The following is a 26,585-nucleotide window of genomic DNA, read 5'->3' as shown; positions in this document are numbered from 1 at the left end:
ATGAGTTTGGAAATGGTGTCCAAGGTCCTGAAGTTAACTGGTGTTCATGCCTGTTCTGCAGATCCTCCTTTTTTCCCTTGTTGAAGATGAGCACAACATTTCCCCTTTTTCAGTTACCAGAAATCTCCCTCAGCTGCCATGACCAGAGAGCAGCCTGATAGTGGTTTTCACTGTCTCCTTCACTCCCCTCAAATGGATGCCGTCAGGGTCCCTGGCAAGGAGCTGCGTATGTCCCAGGGGACAGCAGTAACAAAGTCATCAAGCAGCTATCTTCTCTCCACAGTATCACAGTATCACAGTATGTTAGAGATTGGAAGGGACTTCAAAAGATCATCTAGTCCAATCCCCCTGCCAGAGCAGGAACACCTAAATAAGGTTACACAGGAATGTGTCCAGGCGGGTTTTGAATGTCTCCAGAGAAGGAGACTCCACAACCTCCCTGGGCAGCCTGTTCCAGTGTTCCATCACCCTCACTGAGAAGAAGTTTCTTCTCAAGTTTAAGTGGGACCTCTTGTGTTCCAGTTTGTACCCATTACCCCTTGTCCTATCATTGTTTGCCACTGAGAAGAGCCTGGCTCCATCCTCGTGACACTCCCCCTTTAGATATTTATATACACTAATAAGGTCACCCCTCAGTCTCCTCTTCTCCAAGCTATAGAGACCCAGCTCCCTCAGCCTTTCCTCATAAGGGAGATGCTCCACTCCCTTAATCATCTTAGTTGCCCTGTGCTGGACTCTCTCCAGCAGGTCCCTGTCCTTCTTGAACTGAGGGCCCCAGAACTGGACACAATATTCCAGATGCGGTCTCACCAGGGCAGAGTAGAGGGGAAGGAGGACCTCTCTCGACCTACTGACCACCCCCCTTCTAATACACCCCAGGATGCCATTGGCCTTCTTGGCCACAAGGGCACAGTGTTGGCTCATGGTCATCCTGCCGTCCACTAGGACCCCCAGGTCCCTCTCCCCTACACTACTCTCTAACAGGTCGTTCCCCAACCTATACTGGAACCTGGGGTTGTTCCTGCCCAGATGCAGGACTCTACACTTTCCCTTGTTATATTTCATCAAGTTTCTCCCTGCCCAACTCTCCAGCCTGTCCAGGCCTTGCTGGATGGCAGCACAGCCTTCTGGCGTGTCAGCCACTCCTCCCAGCTTAGTGTCATCAGCAAACTTGCTGACAGTACACTCAATTCCCTCATCTAAATCATTGATGAATATATTAAATAATACTGGTCCCAATACTGACCCCTGAGGCACTCCACTAGATACAGGCCTCCAACTAGACTCCGCCCCATAGACTACAACTCTCTGGCTTCTCTCCTTCAGCCAGTTCACAGTCCACCTCACTACCTGATCATCCAGACCACACTTCCTCAATTTAGCTATGAGGATGCTGTGGGAGACTGTGTCAAACGCTTTGCTGAAGTCAAGGTAGACCACATCCACCGCTCTGCCATCATCCATCCACCGTGTTATTTCCTCATAAAAGGCTATGAGGTTGGTCAAGCATGACTTCCCCTTGGTAAAGCCATGTTGACTGCCCATCATAACCCTCTTATCCTTGACATGCCTTAAGATGGCACCAAGGATAAGGTGTTCCATCACTTTCCCAGGGATGGAGGTGAGGCTGACCGGTCTATAGTTACCCGGGTCCTCCTTCTTGCCCTTTTTGAAGACTGGAGTGACATTTGCTTTCCTCCAGTCCTCAGGCACCTCTCCCGTTTCCCAAGACTTGGTAAAGATGATGGAGAGTGGTCTAGCAATGACTTCCGCCAGTTCCCTCAGCACCCGCGAGTGCATCCCATCTGGACCCATGGATTTATGGATGTCCAGATTGCTCAGCTGGTCTCTAACCCATTCCTCATCAACTAAGGCAAACTGCTCCGTTGACCTGACTTCATCTGAGGTCTCAGGAGTACAGGGCTCTTCAGGACTGCCTCCGGCAGAGTAGACAGAGACAAAGAAGGCATTCAGCAACTCTGCCATCTCTGTATCTTCTGCCACTAGGGCACCCAACCCATTCACCAGTGGGCCAACCTTGCCTCTGGTGTTAGTTTTATCAGCTATGTATTTGAAAAAGCTCTTTCTGTTGTCCTTGACCCCTCTTGCCAGATTTAATTCTAAGGAGGCCTTAGCCATCCTAGCCGCCTTCCTACATCCTCTAGCAGCAGCCTTATATTCCTCTCAAGTGGCCAGCCCCTCCTTCCATGACCTGTAAACTCTCCTCTTCCACTTGAGCATACCCAGCAGTTCCTTATTTAGCCACGCAGGTCTCCTGGCCCTCTTCCTTGACTTCCTACGTGTCGGGATGCTCTGCTCTTGAGCTCGGAATAAGCAATTCTTGAATGCCAACCAACTATCTTGGGCCCCTTTGCCTTCAAGCAGCCTTGCCCATGGGATTTCCCCTAGCAATTGCTTGAAAAGGCCAAAGGTATCCTACCCCACAGAAAGTGTGGGTTTAGTGGGGGTGAGAAAGTGTGCCCACATTTACTTCCTTAGCTGCTGATTTATTCATAGAAGCCTTCCTTCTTGTCCTCCATACTCTTTCATTGCCAGGATCTGAACCTGTCTTCATGTGCAAGGATGTGTATGTAGGTGTGTATATTTTGGTTTTCTAGTGTAATTCTAAATGCTTCCCTGTTTAAGAGAAATAGGTTTAATCACAGTCGTTCAGATATTTAGCTGCTTTTTTTACATTTGGCTCAGGATGTTTTGCTGTAAGTAAGCTGACATAATATGCTGTTTTATTATGGTCTTGTACGGTATTTGAATATCTCACAAATACTGACAAGGTGATGCTTTTTCCTCATTGAAGTAAACTGTGCTATGTATTAACACTGTGTATTAACAGAAGTATTTACTGATTATGGTTGGTTTAGGCTGCAATAATTTGGAGGTTTTCTTTCATGTCTAATATTTTGTGACGTTTAGCTTATTTTTAAATACAGTTCCTTGTGATATAAATTGCAATTAGCATTATAAGCTTCTGCAAATTGATTCGTAAAGCAGAGGGTATAATAACACCCACTGACTGGGAGTTACAGCTAGATAAAAAGATCGTAAGTCAAGAGCTGTTATTTTTCTGTTTGTGGTAGGAGTTTAAATTGTCAATTGTGGTAGAAATTTTAAATTTTGTAATGAATTCTTCTGCTAGCAACTTCTACAACAAGGCTTTTCACTTACTTTGATGTCTATTAAACCTTGCCTTAAGTGGGTTTTAGTCACTAAACAAGTTTTTCCTGACTATATTCGTTCATTGATGAAGTAGTTGAAAAATCCTTCAGAGAATATTTCCTGCTCTGTTCTGTAGCCCTTTGCGTCACCTCCTCTTCAAGGAAATACAGCCAAAGATCTTAATACAGTCTATCCACAACTTAGAGGAGTGGTTGTTTGCAGTGTGAAAGGCCTGACTGATCTCGTAGGTGAAATAGATAATTAATATAAATCTGTGCACAGAACAAACTTGTTGCTTAGGGAGTTGAAAAATGAGTAATTACAACAGCACATTGCAGTAGACACTCGCTTCTTCCAGCTTTCTGAATCAAGTCTCTCAGAATCTGCAGAGAGGAAGTTCCTGTCAGCCATACTTCTTTGCTACTGCTTTACTTCATACTTCTTTACAGTAAAGAAATTCCTTATTTAAGAACTATCTTTAAAAGCTTCTGGTCTAGATGATGATTGACTTGTTGATACAAAAACTGATTTTAAGGGTGCTGATGTGCATGCAGTGAGGTCAGAGGTAATTGTAGCATCACAGAATGATTCAGCTTTGAAGACTTCAGGAGGTCATCTAGGTTCAACCTTCGCTCACAGCAGATATCTTCCCAAGTGTGGATCTGGTCTGTTTTATACAGGATAGCCAGTTATGTGGGTCTTATAGGCAGGGAAGGATTTTTTTTTGCCCCTTCTCTTTTTTTGGAAGGTATTTCAGGAATAAGAAGCTTCTCCAAATTATTTCAGACAACAAAGACAATCTTACTCTTTCTGTTCCAGAGAAAAACATGGGAGATCAACACTTCTATTTGGACTTGTCAGGAAATCCAGCATGTTCTTTTCTAGTCCTAAAGACTGAGGCTAGTGACCTCTTAGTATTTAGTTATTAAAGTTGGTGAGAAATCTTCAATTCTTTGATAGTATCCCATCATCATGAATTTTACCTATGATGGAATTATTACTCTAGTGAATCCCTAGAAGCATATGTATTGAGTTTCAACAGAAATCATCCATATAAGTTCCTGTTCTGCTTTAAAACTAGAATGTTGCCTTAGTAGTCCCAAAACTATGGAATCAAAGTGTTATTACTGCTATTTTACATATTTAGGCACATCTAATATTCACATATTTTAACATCTTTACATCCCAGTTTATTTTAAGGGAAAATGCATTATCTGTTTGAGAGACAAAATTAATAGTGACTTTAACTGTAGTCTGGGGTCATCAGTGAAGATTGCTCACAGATGCATGTTGGACTGTGGAACTGTGTGCAATAAATGTGTGTGTTTATTTGAAACTCCAAATGAATGTAATATTATGCATGAAATGGGAATTGTGCCATGTGAACATACTGTTCTACAAAAAAACAAACTTAAATACATTTATTCATACAGCTTCTATAAAAGTGTGGGGTTTTTTTTCCAAGTTGCATGCCCTTATTTATCACTAATAGAGAAGGTCTGTATTAATGAAAATTGTGAACAGATACAACTACTTTCAAGAATGTCAGCCTTAGAAGTATTCATATTTCAAGAAAGTGCTGTATATTTACTAATTACATATTTTTAAATGATTATAAATAATTTTCTTTATTGTCAAATCCAATTCCATGAGGAAGCAAATTTTTAGGGCTGCTTAGTTGTTTGGGTTTTTTTAATTAAAAAACTGTCCCCATGCCAATCAATAATGCATGTATATTATTGCAAAAAAGAAAAAAAAAACGCATGTTTTCCTGATGTTGATACTCCTGCCACACTTATTTTAGATATTGGTGATTGATATAAACAGATATACATACTCATTATGTTTAAATGACATTAGTTTTCTTAGGAAGCTACTCATTCAAAGATAATTTTAAAAGAATTGTTTCGTCCATATTACTAGACAGTAGACCACGAGTAGTTTAAGGTTGAACAAGGTCTTTTGACTCATCATTATTTAAAATTGAATGTTATCCTTTCTGGTTTTTTTTTTGTGTGTGTGTGTGTGTGTGTTTAATCTTTGCTGCTGTCTCTTACCTGCAAGCTCCCTTTCTTCCAGCAGTCATTTTTACAACCATTGACTTTTCCAGCAGTTTTTCACAAAACACGTCCATGTGTTACTATGTGAACATCAGCTAAATGGTAGGACTTCTCTCCATTTCGAGTATTTCTATTTGACTTGAACTGTTTTTCACCTGGAGTAGAAATGGTGCCTTTTTCTTCTAGTGTATGGATCAGCATATCCTGATACCTGATGGATTTGACTTGGTATCTCTAAAAAAAACCCAAAAACCCGTTTCTCCATAATGCACCCAAGTTCTGTACTCCAAAATTAAGATGTGATTTTGATTGTTTCACTTTTATTCATCGCTTTTAACTGGAAATTCAGGCTCATGAAATTCTGGTGGAGTACTGCACTTATATTTTAAGAAACACGTGGTGCAGCTGATTAGAATATGCTGCTGACATCGAGTATGAAGTGGGCAGGAGATAACATGATAGGCAGGCTATTATTTATTGTGCTAAAATGTTCTAAAGAGAGATTTTAAACAGTTGCTGATATTTTTAGTACAGGGAAATTTTGTAATCATTTGTTCTGAATCAGTGATAAGAAAAATACAAGCCCTTTTATTATTTCTAGTCAATCATGCTTTTGGGGAGGAGAATTCTAGATGGCATCTTGATTTTCCTTTCATGCCTTGTTATTTGGAATTCCAGGTACTGTAAACCGGGTTGTTCTAACTTTTTTTATTTACTCTAACAAGTGTCTTTTTTAGTAAGTAGGTTGTATTCTCGCATCTTATTTATCTAAATAAATTAGTAAAAATATATAATAAAGCTATCTGCATTATATGAAGGAATATATAAGAAATATATTTATCCAAAATTAAGCTGACATTGGAATGGAGGAATAAATGACTCTGATGGTGGAACATATAGCTGCTATTTGCTGAAACAAACTTGACACACTGAATTGTTTGAGGGTTCAGAAAGATAAACAGAATAATTTTCATAATGGAGAGGCAGGACTCTGTTTAATATGGAACAAGGATGGCCTTACGTGAAAACATGGCTTTAAGAATTGACTGTGCATCTGTCTCCTGCCTCTACCACAGATGAGCTTCCTGACTTTTTATCTGTGTTCTGAATGTTACTTCTGATTCCTTATTCATTTGTAGCCCTAGAAAGCCCTGATTAGGAAAAGAGAAATTAATAAGAAGCTGTGTCTTGCATTTGGATTTTTATGAAACAGCAGGTAATTCCACTTTTTCAGGGTGTCAAGAAGAGAAACAATTCCAGGCATGGGTTTGGTTTTTGGTGCACTTGTATGTAGCCTTTTTCCAGTTCTTGTATTCTGCTTGGTTACTTAGGAAGTCTTCATCTGAACTGATCATAAATGCTTTGCTGTGGGAGAGTTAACAGTCAAAATCACGAGACAACTTTTGCTTTCTTGTTGAAGAGCTAAACTTGCTGATAAAGGCCTTGGAAGGTTCCAGTAAATCAGAAATTATCTCCACTGTTATTTTAACAGGTTTGCTTTTCTGGGCTTCGGTGCACAGTGATTTTTTGAAAACAATACAAATTCTAAAATCAAAGGTAGATTTTGAAGAACCTGGAAATGTACAGTGACTTCACATGAAAGTACGTTATGCTGAACTACTGAACTTTCCACGGCTACAGTGATAACCATCAAGACACACAAGACTAGTTTGATTTTATTAAGGCTTAAGGAGAAAATAGCAAGAACTGATTTGGGAAGAAAATGTGCATTCTTGTAATGGTTAAGTGTCAATCCATTGGAGTTTTTTTAAGTGAATAATATTTTAGAGATTAAGTTGTATATTCATAGTCTACTTCTCTTTCTCAGTTTTCACTCTTTGGCTTAATTTACTGCTTTTGTTTGTTTCTTCAGTTAATTTATGAAGAGTTTCCAGGTAGGCTTTCAAGGAATTTAGGATGTAACGAGTTAAGTCTTCTTCACAGAGGTAGGATCCACAGATGCATCTACTGCGATAAATATTTTTCTAACTTGTGAACTCTCATTAAGGTGATTTCTCAGCTTCATTGGGTAAGTTTATTACGTCAGTACTTCACTAATGCTATTTAGATTTTTTTCCTAATCTGTAATGTAAATCTTCACTAATTTCATTAAATAAGCTCATTTTTCACATTGTTTCTGGGGATGTGCGGAAATGTCCATCGTCATTGCTCATAACTGCTTTTTTTCTTTTCTGAAAAAAGTTGTCCTGTCTCATTAGGCTAACCTTTTTTTTTGAGATTAAAGTCTCAAGTCTCGACAGTCTTCCCTAGCACAAATTGCTGATCACTTCCGTGCTCTTGTTAACTTCCCTTCAGTTCTTTTCCAGCTTGTCTTTTGCAGTCCTCTGTGTAGGGATGCAAAAAGCTGGACGCAATATTCTGGCTTAGTCTGTAACAATACCAGCATATGATTTCTGATCTTTATTTACAGAAGAACCTTATTTCCCTGTGAGGTCTTATACAATGCACCTCCTGTTTACACATCCTAGACTGAATGTCTAGTCTGTTGTACCTTGTGTCTTTTTGTTATCTTCCTGTTTATTCATTATTCCCATTTTCATGTTCTGTGCCTTTAATTTACTTCAAAAGCAGATGTTGGTGAGGATTTTTCTTCTCTTTTCGTATCTGATTGTATTTTTTTTTCTTCATTTGGAGATAAATTTAAATGCAATAAAAAGATGCTCAGAAGACTGAGCTTGATATCATTTGCTGATTTTTATTTGCTCTTAATAGATGCAGGTTTTTATTCTGTTCTTTATTGTGGTAATGAAAATACTCTGTAGAGCTGGAACAGGACAGATCCAGGGCAGAATGTTTTTTTATGCACTTTTCCAGGTCCTGATAATTACTGAAGTCCTGATAATTGTCTTTTGGACATTTTCTGCATGATTGCCTATACTGCATATTTTTTTTTACTTTTCTAACAGGAATGGTGAGTCTTGTGCTTTTTTTGTATGTTAAGAGGCTTTGCTTTATGAATTACATTATATAATCTGCCAGAAATCAGCTACATGACACTTCCATTTTTGAGAAGAATACAAAAAAAAAAAATAAAAAATTAAGACCCTGAATGTTAATCTTCTGGGTGTTTACAAGTTGATTAATGTCTTGTTCTAATTCCTTCTCCCCAAGTATTCTGATATGTAGTTTGGAAAGCCCTACCCCGTTACAGTTGTTCTTTCATTTGTCCTTTTCAGTCCTGATAACCTCTCCTGTTCTCCTGAATTCTCAAAGGAAATTGATTAAGACAGTCTCCTTAAGTTAAATTTTAGACTGAATTTCAGTTGATCTTGCTTCCTCAGCATGTTTCTTCACATGTAGTGATTTTCCTTAGGATTATTTTGTTCTTATCTCTTGTAAATACATCCACATAGGTAACATTAAAAAAAAAAAAAAAAATGTTGAAGAAAGCATGGAAAATTTAAGCCTTCTCTTTTTGCCCTTTTTAACTCTTAATGGACATTTGTTTTAATCGTTCTTATATAAAATATGTTCCATTATTTCCTCTTGTCCATTGTAAACTACAACTTGTTATACACCTTTGCCTTTCTGATCTTTATTTACAAGCTTTTGCTGTTTCATTGTGTTGTTCCTTAAAGTTCTTCTTGTGGCATCTTGAACAATTTTGTGATTATTTTGTTAGTATTTAAGGATGAAGCTCTTTTTGGTTTGTTATCATCCTATCCTTACAGTGGAACAGTTTGACACTATAATAGCAAGGTAAATTTTATAAAACCATTAAAATCCACATGTAGGATGTAGCACATGACATGACATTCCTTGAGGAGTATTGCTTGTATGATGAAGAAAAATTTGCTTTTATTCAGTAGCAGGCAACATTAAAAGCCTTTCAGCCATTTAAAATTTTCAATATTTGTTTACTTTCATCTGCAGAAATCAGATTGTAAGTAAAACCTATTGTTAGGTAGTTACATATTTGTGGGCCAACAGTTGCTTTTACGTTTCTAAACTGTACATAATACTGTTAAATCTGTTAATTAATATTGAACTATTAAATAACTCCTAGAATTGCAAGACCTTACAGCGGTAAATGTTGGCTGCATTATCATGCCCTGAATTATTTCTTCACATACTAATTATGCTAAAGTGAGGGGAAAATTAATTGCAACATATCATAATGATATGTAGTAGTATAAAGTGGGGAAAATGGTATATTTGCCTTACATGTAACCTTTCAGTTGTTTTTGCATTGTATGCTCTTACTGATCTCTTCACCCTGTATCCGAAGGTAGACCAGAATTATTTAAGGGTCCGTTTGGCGTATGGAAAAACGTAGTGGCGGTTTAATGCTGGTGAAGTCATTAGATAGATAGTTCCTGTGTGCATAGATTTAGGAAGTTCTGCCTTAAAAGTGTGTAGGTCAAGTTAGAAAAATGTAATCTGAAGTTACAGACTTCTCTATCCTTCCTTTCTGCTGCATTTATAAATAAAATTTTATTAAATTTTATTTGAGGGTTTGGAATGGAAAAGCAATAGGGTTTTGTTTTTCTTATATGTAATGTTTTAGTGAAGTTCTCATAGAATAGCATGGGTTTGGGTTGGGAGGGACCTTGAAGGATCATCTAGTCCAACCTGTCTGCCATGGGAAGAGACATCTTTCACTGAATCATGCTTCTCATGTTTTCCAGTTGTTGCAGGATTATGAATTGGTTCCTGAAGCAACTGATACCTCTTCTGTTCAATCATCTTTTTTTTTTAGTCATCCTGAGTTTAATGTTTTTCTCATTGTGAAAGCGAGGAATAAATCACAGTAGCCAAAGCTGTTGTGACACCCTTTTTACATGGGCATATCAATGTTAGACAGGTTCAAATACATTTTTTAATTTCAGAAATTTGTAATAGCACAGCCTGATTTAATGTGGTGAGGGCTTCAGTGGGATTGCCTGGAACTAACATCGATCTCATTACTGAGCAGCTGCCATTATTTCTCCCTATTGCTGTCCCTTTTGTCACAGGAGAACATAAATATTTAGTTCCTGTATCATGAACTTTTCTTAGCTGTTTTTTCTTCAGTTCATTCATGTCTGTAACACTGCAGGCTGTTTGCTTGGAAAGCCAGGCTTCTGTGTTGTCTCTAGAGATGGTGTCTGCTGCCAAGAGTGGCCAGGAGCTCTTTTCCTGGTGTATGAGGATGTTGCAAAAATATCAAGTTTGGACTTTTCTCTTGGAAAACGATTTGTGGAGAACATTTTGGCATGTTTGCATGAGCAAGAGGCTTTTGATGGAGGCAGAGCTGTCTTTACCAGCAGTGCATTTGTTTGGAAGTTGCTATTTTTGGCCTTTTAGCTTCTGGGCCTTTTGTAATAGAAAGAGGAAGCGAACAGTGAAATCCCTTTAATAACACGTTTCCTGGTTGAAGTGACTTATCTGTGAGGCCGAGACAGAGGAGATGTCATTTCCTGGATTGCTTCTCTTCAGTTTGAATGATCTGGTTTACTGTGTAATCTTTTGACCCAGCTTCTTAATTGTAGCATAATTTTCATCTTAAATAATGTAAACTAGATCCTTAATGAAAATGTAAAGCTTCAAGGAAAGACCTCTTGACAAAATGCTAATGTGCAAACAAGTTTTTCATAACCTACACGTTGATATGAACTTGAAATCCCTTACCTGAAAATTATGTTCAAGAGGTTAAAATCTTGTCTTTAAAAGAGTGTGATAATAAGGTTTGTTCACAGGGATAAAAATAATTAACACTCTTTCTATTCCTCCTGGTGCTGATACTAATCACCTCTCTTCGATGCCAGCTGTAGCTGACTGTCCTCAAGAGGTAGGACACTTCCAAATAGTTGAGAACAGGCAATTGTGCTGTTCTCAAATTTCTGTTCATTAATAGCTACTTGTGAAAATTGTTTCCAGAAGTCCATGAAAAGGAGGCAGAAAGAGCTAATAAAATTAGCTGCAAATATGGTTCTCGATATTTATAGCCCACAAAAAGGCCATGGAATCAAAATGACGTGGGGGAAAAACAGTGACCTCTGAAATGATAATATAGAGCTCAGTTTAAATTGGAAGCTATGATTGTCTTGGACCTTCTAATACAACTTTATTAAAATATCTGTTGGGGATGATAATTCTATTTTTTTCCCTGACTTTGTGCATAAGTAAAGCACACTATAAATGTTTTACTCAGTCAACATCTAAAATACCTTTGCATAAAAAGCATTAAAATATCAGGTGACTAGCTCCTCTGTCTCTTCCCCTCAGCCCCCCAGAACAAAGACAAAAAATATGCATTGTTGATTCACGTTAGCAGAGTGCTTTTACATCTCCCTTAAAATGTCTACAGAGTTGTTAGCCATCATTAAAACATTAAAATATTGTTTCAATAGCAATGGGAGTCGAATATAAAAGGAATGATAAATAAGGTGTTAGACTGTGAAGAGAGAGTAAGAAGGTGCTCAGAGCTCTAGAGAGCTAGTTTTTATTGTTCAGTCTGTGCAGTAGAAACAAGAACTGTAATTCATCAGAAAAAATACGTTCAGGACTAACTGTGAAACTGTAATAGCGTTAAGGTATTCTAAAGAGTAAGAAAGACCCTTACTTTGATACTGTAAATTGATACTGTAAAATACAGTAATATATTAATGCAGTTATATTGTGAATATGTTAATGAAAGTGTAGCTTCCAGTCATATTTGGTGTTTGAGCTGGGTGTGGTGTGTAGGCTACCAGCTAATTGGAATTGAGACATCATTGTGATAGGTAAAATCATAGAAGGTGGCCCAGCTGTTCTCCATCAGGGCATTCTGTATGGTTCTTTTCTGCAGTTGCAAGGTGAAGAAGCACATACCTGCTAACACACTGTGTTATAGAAAGAGATACCCTTTTCTGAAGGCAGTATTTGCTGATTTGGCATTACAGATTCTATTACGTTATTTTATAAGAAGTCACCTGAAGTCAGTACCTTCCATTGTGTTTGTTCAGGTTATTGGGCAGTTCCTGTGCAATTCATGCAGTGAGTAATCCATAAACATTAAACTTTTTTTTTTTTTTTTTTACTTTGGTTTGGATTTACTGTATTTTTTGTTAAATGTCATTCAATTTAGGACCAGGTGCTTCTGCACCTGAAAAATGAGTACCATGGCCTAGTACATCACTCCTTTATCCTTAATGCAGGAGCAGTTGTGGTCAAGGCTGAAATAATGCCTATAAATATTGTTCTTAAAGTAATTAAGAAACTCTGTCTTCTTAATTGTCTTTCATTTTTGATTATTAACACTGTTTTCTGTTTCTTTTTGTAAGAAAGTTCTAATACATGATATACAAGACCTTCATAATGCAGTTCATGTTAAATAGATCAAAGTGTAAAATTTCACCTCTTCCTTCTGTGGCAGTGTAAATACCTTCGGTGTATATCACAGGATGGCTGAGGTTGACAAGGACCTCTTGAGATCGTCTGGTCCAGCACACCTGCTCAATGCAGGGCCAGCTAGGGTAGGTTGCCCAGGAGTATGCCCAGTCAGGTTTTGAATATATCCACCAATGGAGACTCCATGACCTCTTTGGGCAACCTGTTCCAGTGCTTGATAATCCTTACAGGAAATTATGTTGTGTTCAGGTGGAATTTCATATATTTTAACCTTGTACCAATTGTTCTCTTGTCCTGTCAGTGAGCACTACCTTTTCGTCGCTCCCTCTATCAAGTATCGGTACACAGTGATGAGATCCCCTGCGCTAAGTCTTCTCCAGGTTGAAGGGTACTAGCTTTCTGAGCCTTTCCTCTTGTGAGAAATGCTCTAGTGCCTTAAGCTTCATGGCCTTTTGCTGGACTCACTCATTTAGGTCTCTGCCTTTTTGGTTTGGGGAGTCCAGGAGTGGATACTGCACTCCAGGTGTGTCCTAACCAGTGCTGTGCAGAGACGAAGTATCGTCTCTGTTTCCCTACTGACACTGCTTTCTCTAATGCAGTGCAGGAGGTTATTGGTCTTTTATTTCCCCTGCGAGGATGCATTGCTGGGTCATGATTAGCTTGTCCAATAAGACCCTCAGGTCCTTCTTTGGAAAGCTGCTCTCTAGCTTGTCAGCCCCCAGCCCGTACTTGGTGCCTGGCATTATTCCTACCCAGAAGCAGAGCTTGGCATTTCCTGTTGAAAAACTTTGAGATACTCTTTTCTGTCTAGTTCTCCTGCCTGTTGAGGTCACTTTGAATGGAAGCACAGTACTCTGGTGTGTCAGCCACCCCCTAAGCCCTGGTTTAGTGTTGTCTGCAGGACGCAGCAGATGTAATGAAGGTAATGAAGATGTTAAGCAGTACTGGCCCTAGTGCTTAGTGCTGGGGCACACTGCTAGTGCCTGGCCTCCAGCTGGACTTGGTGCTACTGATCACAATCTTTTGGGCCTGGTCTTTCAGCCTGTTTTTAATCCACTTCATTTGTCTAACGTGTACTTTGTCAGCTTGTCTGTGACACTTGCCAAGACACTTTCATTTGTTAGGTTAAATTAAAAAAAAAAACAAAGAAAAAAATTTGCAGTCAAATAACTTAAATTTTAAGCTGTGCTTAATCATTAATTCTTTCTGTGGTGAAAAGTGACTTCTCCACACATGAGGTACCTTTATCTGTGTATGTGCATATTTAGGACAGTCTGGCATTTAAAATGTATTTGATAATTATGGGCCTTGCCGTGAGCTCTATTTGTGTAGATGCATTATTAGAATGAGTTTAAAAATTTTAGTGGCATTTGCAAAAAATGACCCCTTCTCAGATAGAAGATATAAATAAGATATTTATTTCTATATAAATAGAAATAGAAATAAATCAGCAGGTTTTTAGCTGTAGCATCAGTTATTAAGCAGACTGAAAAGCTGCCTAGTTCTATTGGCAGCCTATTAATAAATGTGATGTGGCCTCTGACTTAAGTCTCTCTGATGCCCTGCAAGGCTCAAAAACCTGAAGAAACAGCCTCAGGCTTTTGCCCCTAGAGCAATGGACAAAGCTGCCAGATCACTGGAAGTGCTGAGTATGAACAGAGTCTCTGGCTCTTCTTAGTATCTGAAACTAATTTTTATTTCTCCCTGTGTAACTAGAAAGGGCTTTGTGTTTTGAAGAGCAGGTTTTTAAGTTTTTCTGGGTTGCTGAAGGTAGAAGAAGGTAGAAGTCTTGTAACAGGCATTTAAAATACTATTTTTAATTTAGATATTGGTGATCTCATCCCTTGCCATTTTAAGAGATCTCAGTTGGTTTCTGTGGAGGCATTGATAATTGTTAGCAGAATGGCATGCGGAGTTCTGGCTTGTCTTCTCTTGAGTGGCTTAGAAAAAGTAATCTAGTCTTGTAAGCCTGAATTATGTCGTGAGTTGTCATGTTAAGTTTAGGTTCTGTCTTGCTTCCTAGAAGAAGAATGTGCAGATGGTTTTTGAGAATGAGAAGATAGAGACTGTGATCAAAGCAATAATAGGGGTAATACAAACATGAAGGTTTTGAATACGTGGGAAAAGTGTAACAGAAGTAAGAACACAGATTGACTCAACTATCTTAAATCAGTGTTTAATGAGTAAGATTACTTACCGGTGAAGATTAATACTCCAATTTAAGTCCAGTGCCACACTAATCTGTGGTAATGTCTGTACTGTTTATAGACCAACTTGGAGTCAGTCCGTATGTGTTAGCTCCTTTGGTGGTTTATAAACACACTTGAGAGCTTGTTTGATTTGCCTACTAGGAATGTGTAATGCATGCTGGAATAATGTATCATCAGTCTCAGTGCAGTAGGTTTAAGAAAGTTTTTAATTAAGACTTTAGAACTCAAGTTTTCTGTTTTTATTCTTTTTTTCTCTAGGATGGATTGAATTCTTTGGTCCTTGACCTGGATTATCCAGCACTGAGGAAGAACAAGAACATCGATAATTTCTTAAATAGATGTAAGTTGCGAGTGGCTCTTAAGTGATGACATTATGATCTCAGCCATAGGAAGCTGAGTGGTCAGAAATGCAGTAGTATTTTATTACAGAGAAATTTTATTTTGGGGGGCGATTGTATGGCTGAAAATATGTTGGAAAATAGCAGCTGTAGATTGCATTTTTTCCAAATGCAGTTGGAAAAATTGGTTTTATGTTATTTTTTTATCTTAAGTATGTGCAGTGACGTTATTTGCAAAACATATCCCAGTTACTATTCTTCAGGATTTAATTACTAAAAATGTCAACATTGTCTATACAGTCTTGTTAAATCTAGCAGAGAAGTCTTCTGTTGTTTTTTTTAAGACTAAATTATTGTACCTTAAAATCTGTTGGTGCATTTTTGAACCTTTGTGTAAATGTTTGTGATTCTTCCCAAATTAACTGTAGACAGGATCTTGGAATTTATTTAGTGTATGAAAATGGAAGACTTACTGTATTTTGTCTTTTTAAAGTGTTTTTTATCTGTGTATATAAACAAATTTTTTTCCCCTGTAAAACTAGTGGATTTTTTGCTATAAAATGTGAAGAGAGAAATAGAGTAACACTTTACTGGTAAGAGCTATGTTTGTCTGCCCTCCGTTGCTCTGGGACTCCTTTGAATATCCACTCATGTTCCTCGATTAAATGGTGGCTGGTGTAGTAATTTGTGGTGAGTTCTTATGTTTGGAATTCAGTTCTTCTCCATGAGGTTTACCAGAGCCCCATAGCTGCATACAGCTTTACAGTTGCCAGTAAAGTCTCATTTGGAGAAGTCACTGAAAACAGAGTAAGAAAGAAACAGCAGATTAGAAAGGAGAGGCATACCTTGGGATTTTAAAGGAATTAAAGCACATATTTATGAAAGAAAGGGTCAGGAACAGCAATTGTAAGTAATTTTGTTACCTGCAGCTGTCCACTGTAGTGTGATGTGAGGGAAAAGCCCTATCTACAGGAACAAAAAATGACAGTATTGGTAACTTTCATGGGCTGTTCTGATTCACCTTTACATTATTACTCTATTTTTCATTTGAACAAAATTAGAAACTTTTCTAATCAGAAGACCATTATCTTCTGCCATCAAAACTAGCAATTATGGGAAAACAACTCAACCTTGGGAGCAGTTGTTTTTTTTCTGCAGGCCCTGAACATTCTTGCTGTCTGCCCTCCCTTTTCTGAAGGCTGTCGCTCCTTCTAATCTAGGTTCTTTCCCATTGTTGTAGTAAATCTTATTATTCATCTGATGTGGCCTGCAGGCTACCAGCAATGGCTGAAACCCTAAAATACACTTTCACAATTTTATTACTGTCTTTTTTTAAAAACCAGCTGACAGTTTACAGTTGAAATAGCCAGATACTAGTTTAAGAAAATCCTGAGATGTATTAAAAGAAAAATACACAGTAATTAATTAAGAGCTTTCAGGGATGCGCTTCATCCTTACCCACTGAACTTTAGAAAAAGCATGTAAGAGCTGACTGTTTTGGCTCACCCATTGTGAGGCTGTGCATTTCTCTCAAGAATCACCCATGTGACTTCTCTCCTGTTTCTATACTGGATAGGAAAGAATGAAAAATAGTGCTGCAGATCTTGTGTAATTTACACTTAAAAAAAGAAAAGAAAAAAGAAAAAATGATTTCTGAAATGAGAATTTTGTAAAAATTTGAACCTGGTAATATTTTGGCATTGCAACTGAAAGAATTAGTCCTGCCAACAGTGATTTTTGTCAGAGTCCTCTCTGACACAGGTGTTTGTGTGGTTGGGGAACTGAGTAAAATTGATGCAAAGAGTGGGGTGGATGGTTGGTTTGTTTCTTTTTGTTAGAACTAGTCAGGCAAAAGAAAAGCAAAAACCAATTTCTGATTTTCATTTTCTGCACTGATACTTGTGCTAGCACAATGGAGCTGCTTAGGTGCAAGAAAAGACAGGACATCTGGGTTCTTACTGGCATTGTTGTTCTATGCAACTTAAAGATGCTGAACCCATAGCTTTTTTATTTCTTTTTGGAAGCTCTTCTGAGTATAGCAAGTATCAGTGGGAAGGGAAGAGTGTACATGTGCTTGCTGCAGCCTCTCGCTGTCTTGGATTTGGGACTGTATTAATTTATGGAACAGTAAGTTGTTGCTTTCTTTGGTTAAGGAACAGCGAGTTCTTGTCTCTCCTGATTTTTCTCAGCATCTGAAGGGCTTTAGCAAATGCCTAGATGAGAACTACCATCAAAAGATTCTGACAGAATCTGATGAGCAGTCTGTGCCAAGGGCCTGGAGCCTGCATCCCTCCTTGAGGCTTCCTGAAGCAACCACAGAGAGGTGGGAGGACCGTCTTGAGAGCTAGCTCTCTAGTGCAAAGTGAAGCAGCTGAGGCAGAGTCGTTGCTTATGATTCTTCTAATCCGTATTGCACAAATGCTCAAAAATTATGGAGAACACTGCAATAATCATCACACTTCCAGTCTCACTTAATTCTTCCACAATAACACTGAAAAGGAAATTTTTCTTTCCTACCATATTCCCAGGAGTTTGAGCACACCCTACTTCAGACTTGCTGCAAGTCATTACTAATCAGGTTAAAGTTTTATTAATAGCTTATTTTAATTTAAAAATGAAGTAGTTTGTGTCTCAGCTGAGACGTTGGTATTCAGCTCAAGTCATAGTTTCAAGCTGAAACTCAAATGTTTTAACTCTTGTCACAAAGCTACAATTTATTAATTGCCCATGCTGTAGGAGTTTGGTGTATCCTGTGTCTGTGACTGCTTTGCCAAAGCAGCTTCTTCACATGTTTAATATGCAAGAAACTCTTTCATTGCCTGCTTTCCCTTAGTATTCTTATTTCTTACGACTTTCTTTAAGGCACTGAACCAAAGTAGAGCATGAGGCATGTAAGTATCTCATGTAATACAACCATTCCTTTTCATTCTTCTCTACTGCTTTAATCAACTGTTAGGATTCTGGTTAAATTGCTGCTTTTTTTTTTTTGAGTATTCATGAGGCAGGAAAGCATAATGTAATATTTAGTTCCCAAAACAATGAGAGGAATCTTGTAGTCCTCTGAGAGCAAAAACTAGCTTGTTTATTATGGAAAAGAAGCTTGAGCTTTCCAGCATGGACTTGGTGTAACAAATCTTTCTTGGCCTTTTGGTTTTTTCTTGTCATCTCGGCTATGGCAACAGGTTAAGTAAATTCTTCCAAGTCACTTTTTCTCGCATCTTGAGATTTGATAAATCTTAGTGACATGTGCCTTTTGTGGTGGTTTCACATGCAGGTACTACATAGCCTGTTAACTCTTTAACAGAAAGTTAACTCCTTTAGCAGAGAGTTAAATAATTAAGCAACAGTTTTAAAGAACAGTTTAAAATATTTAATAATTTATAATATTATTATGAGAAATACAGGGGCATGAAGAATGGATGTTGAGGAAGTCCAGGCAACAGCACATGGACTGGTGCCATCAACAGAACAGGTACAGTCTAGAAGCCTAGATTCCCTAAATGGGTCAGTGACATCCTATGTGTTATCCAGCATCACTCAAAAATTGGAAAATGTCATGGTTTAAGCCCAGGCTTAAAAATGAGAAAAAATGACTGCTATTGCTGAACCCAGGACAGAAAACTACTGTTAAAATTAATTGCTGATGTTTTGGAGGTTGGAAAACTTCTTGAGTATTAATGGCATGGGATGTATTTACAGTAGAAGGAACTTTTAGTACAGGTATGTCACTGGTGCAGCAGCTTTGCTAAATCCCTGAATAAACATCCTGGAAGGTTGTTTTGCCATTTTTCTCTTGTCATGCTTACTTAGAAGATCTATTTATTAAGATTAAATTCTTGCAAAAGTGACAGTTCTGGTTCCTTCCTTTACATTTTGTTTCACTGCTGGAAGTTGCTGAATCATGTGCCAGCTGTGCGGTTAGCAGCAGAAATGCATTGTCTGGTATGGTGTTAATGCCTGTCGTGACTGTAATTCTCTGTGCTCCATGCTTCCTGTCAGTGACACAGATAAAATGTTAGATGCCAAAGAAGAATCTTAGCAATTTAGTACACTGTGGAACTTGAATTAAGGAGCTAATTACCCCTAAAGTTTTCTTTTGGCTTCATTAAGGCCATTCCTTGCCAGGTCTTTGCATTCACCTCTGCAGGTCAGGCTCTGATTCCATTCTTAATGATACTGTTCTGGTAAGACTAGTGATGGGAGAGGTATCAAATAAGCAACTTCTCTCAAGCAAAGCATGAATTAGAACCACAGTGTTTAAGAAGAATGTCTTAGATATATAAACAACTTACTCATCAGAGTTATTAACCACTTTTTCATTTGGGTACTTGGTAGATAGAAATTCAGTTCTGCCGTCAGGCTTACTTTCATTGAGTCAGAGGTATGTCTTCTTGTGTCAGAGGACTGTTGCTTTCTGTTTCTGTATCTTCCACTCCTTTCATCTGTGCAAGACAGTACTTCTTGTGTCCCCTTTTCTTTATCTGGAGAGGGAGACTATGCCTTCTAGTTTCTGCTGCTTCTGTAAGGTCTCCAGCAGCTTCTTGTTACTCACACACCTTTGACCAGATAATATGTATGCACCCCTAATTACTTCAGTCTTTCTGTTGTGCTTTTTCGTTTGGTCTTGGGCGGGTGTGGGATTGCAGCGTTCCTGGCCATTCTTCAGTTTAACTTCTGGCTAGACTTTTGCCTAGGGCAGCAGCTTTTGACTTAATGTGCTCCATAACAGCACTCATTGACTGACTGTTTTTGCTCTGTGTAGATAAAATTGCACTTCCTTGCATTTTTATTGCTCATATATACATGCCCCAGAACTGCCTGATATGCATTCTTTGTAACTTTTAAGAAAATAACCTGAATATGGGTTTTTTTCCCCCTCTAGGAGCAGAAAAGCTTGGTTTTCTTCTCCTCCCCACCCCCTTTTACTCTTCTAGTTGAGGTATTTATTCCATTTTCACAAGCGCTTGTAAGCTTCAGCCACATTCTTGCTACCAGGTGTCAGTGATGATCCAAACACTCTGCCGTTTCAGAAAGTGAAGCTTCATTTGTTTAAAGGTTATAGTGCCATTTTCGAGTAGTAAATCAAAAGCTGTCTTTAAATCCTCTTGCTATCCAGGATTCCTGGTCCTTTCCTGTGTTAAACGAAGAAAACTGAGTCATATGTGATGACATTCTCACATTTTAGGGCTTTTTCTCAAATGTTACAATATTTTTATTGGATTCTACTATATTCTGGGGCTGGTGAGTCCATCTAGTATCATCCTTTAAACCTAACATTTTTGTTCTGCTGGGCTTTGTGCTGTTGCAAATTCATGAGGCGGTTGGGTACAATCTGTGCATATAGATACCACAAATGTACAAACTCATCCATGTGAAACCTTCTAAAAATGTAGTCCTCTGCTAAAAGGCTAATGTTCAAAAGGTCTCCTGCACCTTGAATTAGATCATGTTATGTGATACATGAACTAAATCATATGATCCAGCATGTTGTAATTATGACAGTGCTTCAGGATTTCTCTGAGCTTGCTTTCTTGTAGCCTGATTTTTGTTTCAGGTGAGTTCCATGCTTTGATTATCTGCTCCATATCTGTTAAATTTTGTGACAAAATAAACAACCTGTCTGTATAACTGATACCTCCACAGCGTCTGCATCCCTAGATGATGATTGCTGTTATTAACTAAGATTATTAAGTCTTAGTTAAAGGAGTTAGGAGGGGCAACCTTATTGCTCACTTCAGCTTCCTGAGGAGGAGACATCGGGAGTGAGGTGCTGAGCAATTCTCCCTGTTATCCAGTGACAGGAGGCATGGGAACGGTTCAGAGCTGTGCCGGGAGAGGTTTAGACTGGGCATTAGGAAACATTTCTTTACTGAGAGGGTGGTCAGGCGCTGGAACAGGCTTCCTAGAGTGGTGGTTGATGCCCGAAGCCTGTCAGTGTTTGAGAGGCATTTGGACAATGCCTTAATAGCATGCTTTGAATCTTGGTCAAGCCTGAAGTGGTCAGGCAGTTGTACTAGGTCCATTCCAATAAAATACTCTGTTCATATTTTAGGAGAGCAAGTAAAATTTCTCCATCCTCAGCATTTCACAGGGTTGATAAAACTGGTAATTCCTTGGTTGGTATCTCATTTGCTTACTTGATACATTGCTGGGTTTTTCATTGCTTAACTGCAGTGTTCAATGCTAAAGCCGTTTCACTGGAGCTCTGTTAACATTGTTCATAATTTTTGTATTTTACTTTGAACAGAGAAGTATTCCTCTAATAATGGAGCTGTGTAAAACTATACCCTATTTATCAACACATTTAACTCCCTGCCATCTCATCTCACACATCTAAAAACATTTGAAACATCTCAGAAACATTTTAAAATAAATCCATGTGATTCCCCTCCCTCATGAGATGTAACATTGCGTTCAAATGAGTAATTGCACATTCTTTCTGACTTGAAATTTGCTGATACTCCTTCTCTAGTGCTGCTTCCTGTGAATTGCATGTATCCTTCTTGTCTTGTGCCAGAGTTTCTGATCTGCAATTAAGTAAGATTCCAAGCAAGTCTTCCCTTCTCAAACTGCAAAATTAATTCATGTCATGACTGAAATAATAAACTTGGTGTGGGTGAAGCTGTTGCTGTCCTATGCTTTCTGTCTAAGCCTTCATGATTCACTGTAGAAAACAGCCTCAGAATTCTCTCAACTCTGGATTACTTCACATCTTACTGTTACACTGAATGCAGCAGATCTGTCTACTTTAGAGGTTTTAGTTGCCTCTGTCGTTACAACTTTACTAGCAGTCTCTCTTCCCTCATTATTAACAGTTGTTGAGGGGTGGTTTTTTTTTGTTTTGTTTGCTTATTTGGGGTTTGTTTGTTTTTTTAATATCTCCCCCTTCTCCAGTGAGTTTTTCAGTCACCTTGTAAGTCCTCTGTGCAATCCATGTTGGCCTGATTTGGCTACAAAGATACTTTGAGATGCTGTCTTAAAAGTCATGGTACAGTCAAGACAAGGGAATGTGTACTGCTCTCCCCTTATCCACAAGGCAGACATTTCGTCCTGGGAGGCAGTCAGGTTAATCAAACACAGTTTGTCCTTTTTTAGATCAGTTCTGGCTGTTCTCATCCTTTCTTGCCTTTCAAGGCCTTGGAAGTAGGCTCGCCTTAAGCATCATGCTGTTCCAGCCTGTAGCTTTCTGGATCTTCCTTGTTGCCCCTTCTAGAACACGCACATGACATTTGCCCTTTACCAGTCATCGGTAGCCTCCCCAAGTTGCTGTGACCATTCAAAGGTCATAGAGAACAGCCTGGTAATGGTGTTGACTGGCTCCTTCAGCGCATTTGGGTGCATTTGTATTGTCTTATGACCTGGCACATGTCAATTTTGCTTTATTGGTCCTTAACTCTGACTTCCTCTACTGCAGTACTTCACTGCCCCCCGCTGCTGTTAGCTCTGGGGAGCTGGTAGGCCTGTGAGCAAAGCTTGCCAGTGAAGTCTGAGACAAAAAAGTCATCGAGTACCTTGGTCTTCTCCGTGTCCTTTGGCACTACATCCCCTACCACACTGACAGCAGCAGGCTGACATTTGCCTGATTCTTTCCTTGTCAATGTATTTATAAAGGCTCTTGTTTCTGTTCATAACCCTGGCTAGTTTTGATTCCAGATGAGCTTGGCTTTCTCAAGTCCATACTTGGGAGATTCCTGCTGGGTACCCCTTCCCTGCTTCCATGTTCCAAACCTGGTTTTTGTGCTTGAGTTGAGGCAGAGGTTACGCATTCAAACAGACTGGCTCTCTGCCATGCCTGCTCTATATCTAACTAACTGGAATGAACTGTTCTTGTGCTTGAACTTAATCATTTTTGAAGATCAGCCCACTCTTCTACCCTCCTCAGTGGCTTCCCACAGGATCCTGCCTGTGAATTCCCTGAACAAGCCATCGTCTGTTCTCGTGAAGTCCAAGGTCTGCTATTTTCCTTCCTCAGTTCTCTCAGGGCCTTAAATCCCACCATCTTATGCTTGCTTCAGCCAAGCTGCCACAGACTTTGTCATCCTTGGCCAGTTCTTTCTGGTTTGTGAGTAATAGATCTGAGTGCCTTCCTGATTAGGCTTGTTGCTCAATTGGATCAAAAGAAGTGCTCTTGATAGCCAAGCATCTCCTGAATTGCTTGTAGCTGCCAGGTTCATGAATATGTAGGAATGGTTAAACTATTTACTGGATGCTCCTTATCATTAACTCCGCTCTGACAATTTCATCTTTAATGTCATATTGAATTAACTGATCTCTGATCCCTTTTTGTTTTGCTTTTATTCACTTGTGAGATTGGCTTTAATGCCTTTCTTGGGATCAAATTCCATGGTCTTTGATGCTAAACATGAATCTCGCAATATACACCTCTGCTCCTCTCTGAATAGAAGCATCCATAGCATTTCATACAATTTCTTGCCTGGTAGAGGTCTCGCTCCAGACAAACTGTTCACTTTGTTTTGTTCTTCCTCTGAGCATGTATGAGGGTAGTGTCAAAGCTTGTCACACTTAAGAAAGATTACCTCCAGTATTACGGATTCTGTTCATTGCTCCCATTATCTTTTCTGCTTGTAATAAGAATAGATTTTTAAAATGCATTTAGCATTCACTAGTGTGCTACATTTACAGAATTGAAGAGTCTGCGACCTTGCATGTTTTTAGAAGTTGTCAGAGGTCAGGATTTCACTGGTTGTGTTTACAGATTCCCACAACTGCCAGCAAGAAAAATACTGAAAGACAGTTTGTCTGCAGAATATTGCACTAGAGGATACTTCAACAGAGCATTGTAGACCTGATTTTAAAAAGGGTAGAACTACATGTGTAGTGAACACTTAAAAACACTTTGAGGTGGCCAGCAGCTATGTAGACATACATAAACTTGAATCGTTATTTTGTATGGAATGAATGTGAGTGGATTTCAAGTCATATGCTTGCATGATCTGAAGTTGTACGTGAAGGTTACACGGAGACCTTCCTCATTGTTTGACTGCTATTGAACCCTCCAGGTGTGTAGGAGCAAGTTGCACCTGCAGTGCTTTGGTGTGAACCAGGTACTTCACACCCCTGTGTTATTGATGCAGTGTCAGTGGATCCTGGCGCAAGGAGTAACTGAAATTTGAAGATAAGCATCTCTGGTTCTCATTACCAGAGTCTTCCCGTAAGCTCGAATGATTATTAGAGGTGTGAAACAAGAGCCAGCAAAATCCAAGAAACACTTAAGTTGCTACAGCTACAGGTAGATGGTTAGTGGTTTCCAACAGTAATGAAAAGGTATATTAATAGTGACTGCAGATTTCAAGAATTCCTGAGAAGGCTCTAAATAGTTAAATAAATATTTTTTTTACTCTAAATGAAAAATGTTAGAGAAAATTCTTGTATTCTTCAAATACGCATTGCATTACCACAATTTTCATTTGATTTGTTTTAGATGAGAAGATTGTGGAAAAAATCCGAGCTTTACAAATGAAAGCCGAAGACTATGACGTTGTTAAGGTGATTGGAAGAGGAGCTTTTGGAGAAGTGCAGCTGGTAAGAATGTAATGATTTAATGGTTAGACAGATCTATGGTTCTAGCCAAAACCTTCCTCAGTCTTGCATGCATTATATCTAAAATGCATTCTTACAAAGACGTAGTGTTATTTTCATTGTATCATGATGTCATTTCTGTGCATAGCAAACAGTACATTTAAGACATGATGGATTCTCAAGGACTTAAAAAACAGTTTCCTATCCTTAGATCAAATTGAAAAGGAAGTTCATGTCAATTCTAAATTTTTTTTTTAAGGCAATCAAAATGCATAAAATAACTTAGTATATCATGCATAGTCTGCTTTTCACTCAGTTTTGATTTTTTCTGGACTTCCAACTCGTACTGTGTGATAAATAGCACAAAAATGTGAACATACGATCCATATGATGGATTGATATGTCAGTTTTGAAATAAGTTATGGATAAAAGTGCCAGATAGAATCTGAGAATACAAACACCGAGGACAAGTTATCATGAGCTAACACCTGTGCACCAGCTGAGCCATGCATTTCTAGAGGAAGAGAAGAAGAGGGATTTTTGCTTGTGCCTTTTGCCATGGAATTTAGCACTAAGAAGCCAGGAGAATCTTATTGTCTTGTAATGTAAAGAGATTTTGGAAAATACAAAGGTTGTTGGAACTTTGTTGAGAAATGTGGCAAGGTCTTAATTCTGAAGTGTTATAGGAGTTCCGCAACATATAATGGCAACAGATTTGTTAGCCATTTATAAAATTATTTGCATTCTTCATATTAGTATTGGTGAAATTAGTTGGAACTGGGGAAGAATCCCCTGCAACTAGTCTAAGATTGTATGACTCATGAGTGATGTGCAAATTTAGATGCAATTCATGTAGCAGTTAACAACCTTCAATCGGCAATTATTATTCATTTATGTGAGTTTTTAAGGCAACTTCATCCAAGTGTGGCAACATGAGAATGTAGCTTTCTCTCCCCTATTTCTTTCTGTTTGCACTTTTTTAATGCAGAAGAATTTATTAAGTATGGTGAGGAGTGTTTCCAAAGATTCCCAAGATTCACCTTTTCAAATAAGACTTTAAAGATTTAATATCTATCTTTATATGCTTTTATATCCTTGCTGGCAAGAGATTAAAACCAAAAGCTTCAGCAGAACCTAATTTTTTTTTGCGAAAGGGCTGCTGCAGGGAGCTTTGTAAGAAAGCAGTCTACTCTTTGTCTTTTCACTGACAGTCATGTCAGATGGTTTGTTTTAAAGTCTTCTATTAGACGCTTTTATCATTATATATGTATCCACTTACAGCAGCTAATAGAGATGCTCCTTTTCATGCACTTGCATGGGAAGTCATTGAAGAATCAGGTTGTAAGGAGCAGAGTTCCTCATTTGTTGAAGCAGGGAGGGAGAGATGAAGATACCAATAATAGAAGTCAGGTGCATTTTTTTTGGAAGTTGTGCTGATGTATTTGCTGGGAGCATCCAAGAGAATTGTATTTTTAATGTGCTTCAGAATTCAAAATACATTGTTTTCATACATATATTTCTAAGAACCTACAGGTTTTTATGAATAATTTACATTTTCTTAACATTTCATTTCACATGTAAGTTCTTCTCTGTTCTGGCTTTGAATGGAAACTTTTTTCTTAATTCACTGAGTCATGCACAGTTTAAAGTAGAGTTGATTTTTCAGTGTGTGCACTGCAGTTAGGTACTTTGAGGGGTCTGAAGACAAACTTCTCATTTGCCTCATCATTATAATGTTGTGGTAAAATGCATAGTAACTTGGTCATATAATGATGGTTTTGTTTTGGTTTTTCATTATTCCCATGGGGATTTTTTAATTCTTTACATAAGTCCTTCAGGCCCCCCAAATAACAAAAGCTAAGAATGCTAGGTTCTAGAAGGGAACTTCTGTGTGTTCGTATAGAGCTCTTCTGTACTTCTTGCCAACTTAA

The 26,585-nt window shown here is 38.4% G+C and overlaps 1 protein-coding gene across 1 annotated transcript in view; it reads left to right on the top strand.

Moving 5' to 3' along the window:
• ROCK2 (Rho associated coiled-coil containing protein kinase 2) overlaps positions 1-26,585 on the top strand; it is a 102,043-nt gene that overhangs the window by 29,908 nt on the left and 45,550 nt on the right. Inside the window, exons 2-3 of the mRNA XM_080616318.1 lie at positions 15,035-15,116; positions 24,557-24,657. Of these exons, the coding sequence (XP_080472444.1) occupies positions 15,035-15,116; positions 24,557-24,657 (183 nt within the window). The remainder of the gene's footprint in view (positions 1-15,034; positions 15,117-24,556; positions 24,658-26,585) is intronic.

This window comes from Psittacula echo, assembly GCF_963264785.1.
Source record: "Psittacula echo genome assembly, chromosome: 4".
NCBI classification, from domain to species: domain Eukaryota; kingdom Metazoa; phylum Chordata; class Aves; order Psittaciformes; family Psittacidae; genus Psittacula; species Psittacula echo.
This window is presented reverse-complemented; position numbering and strand designations above follow the sequence as displayed.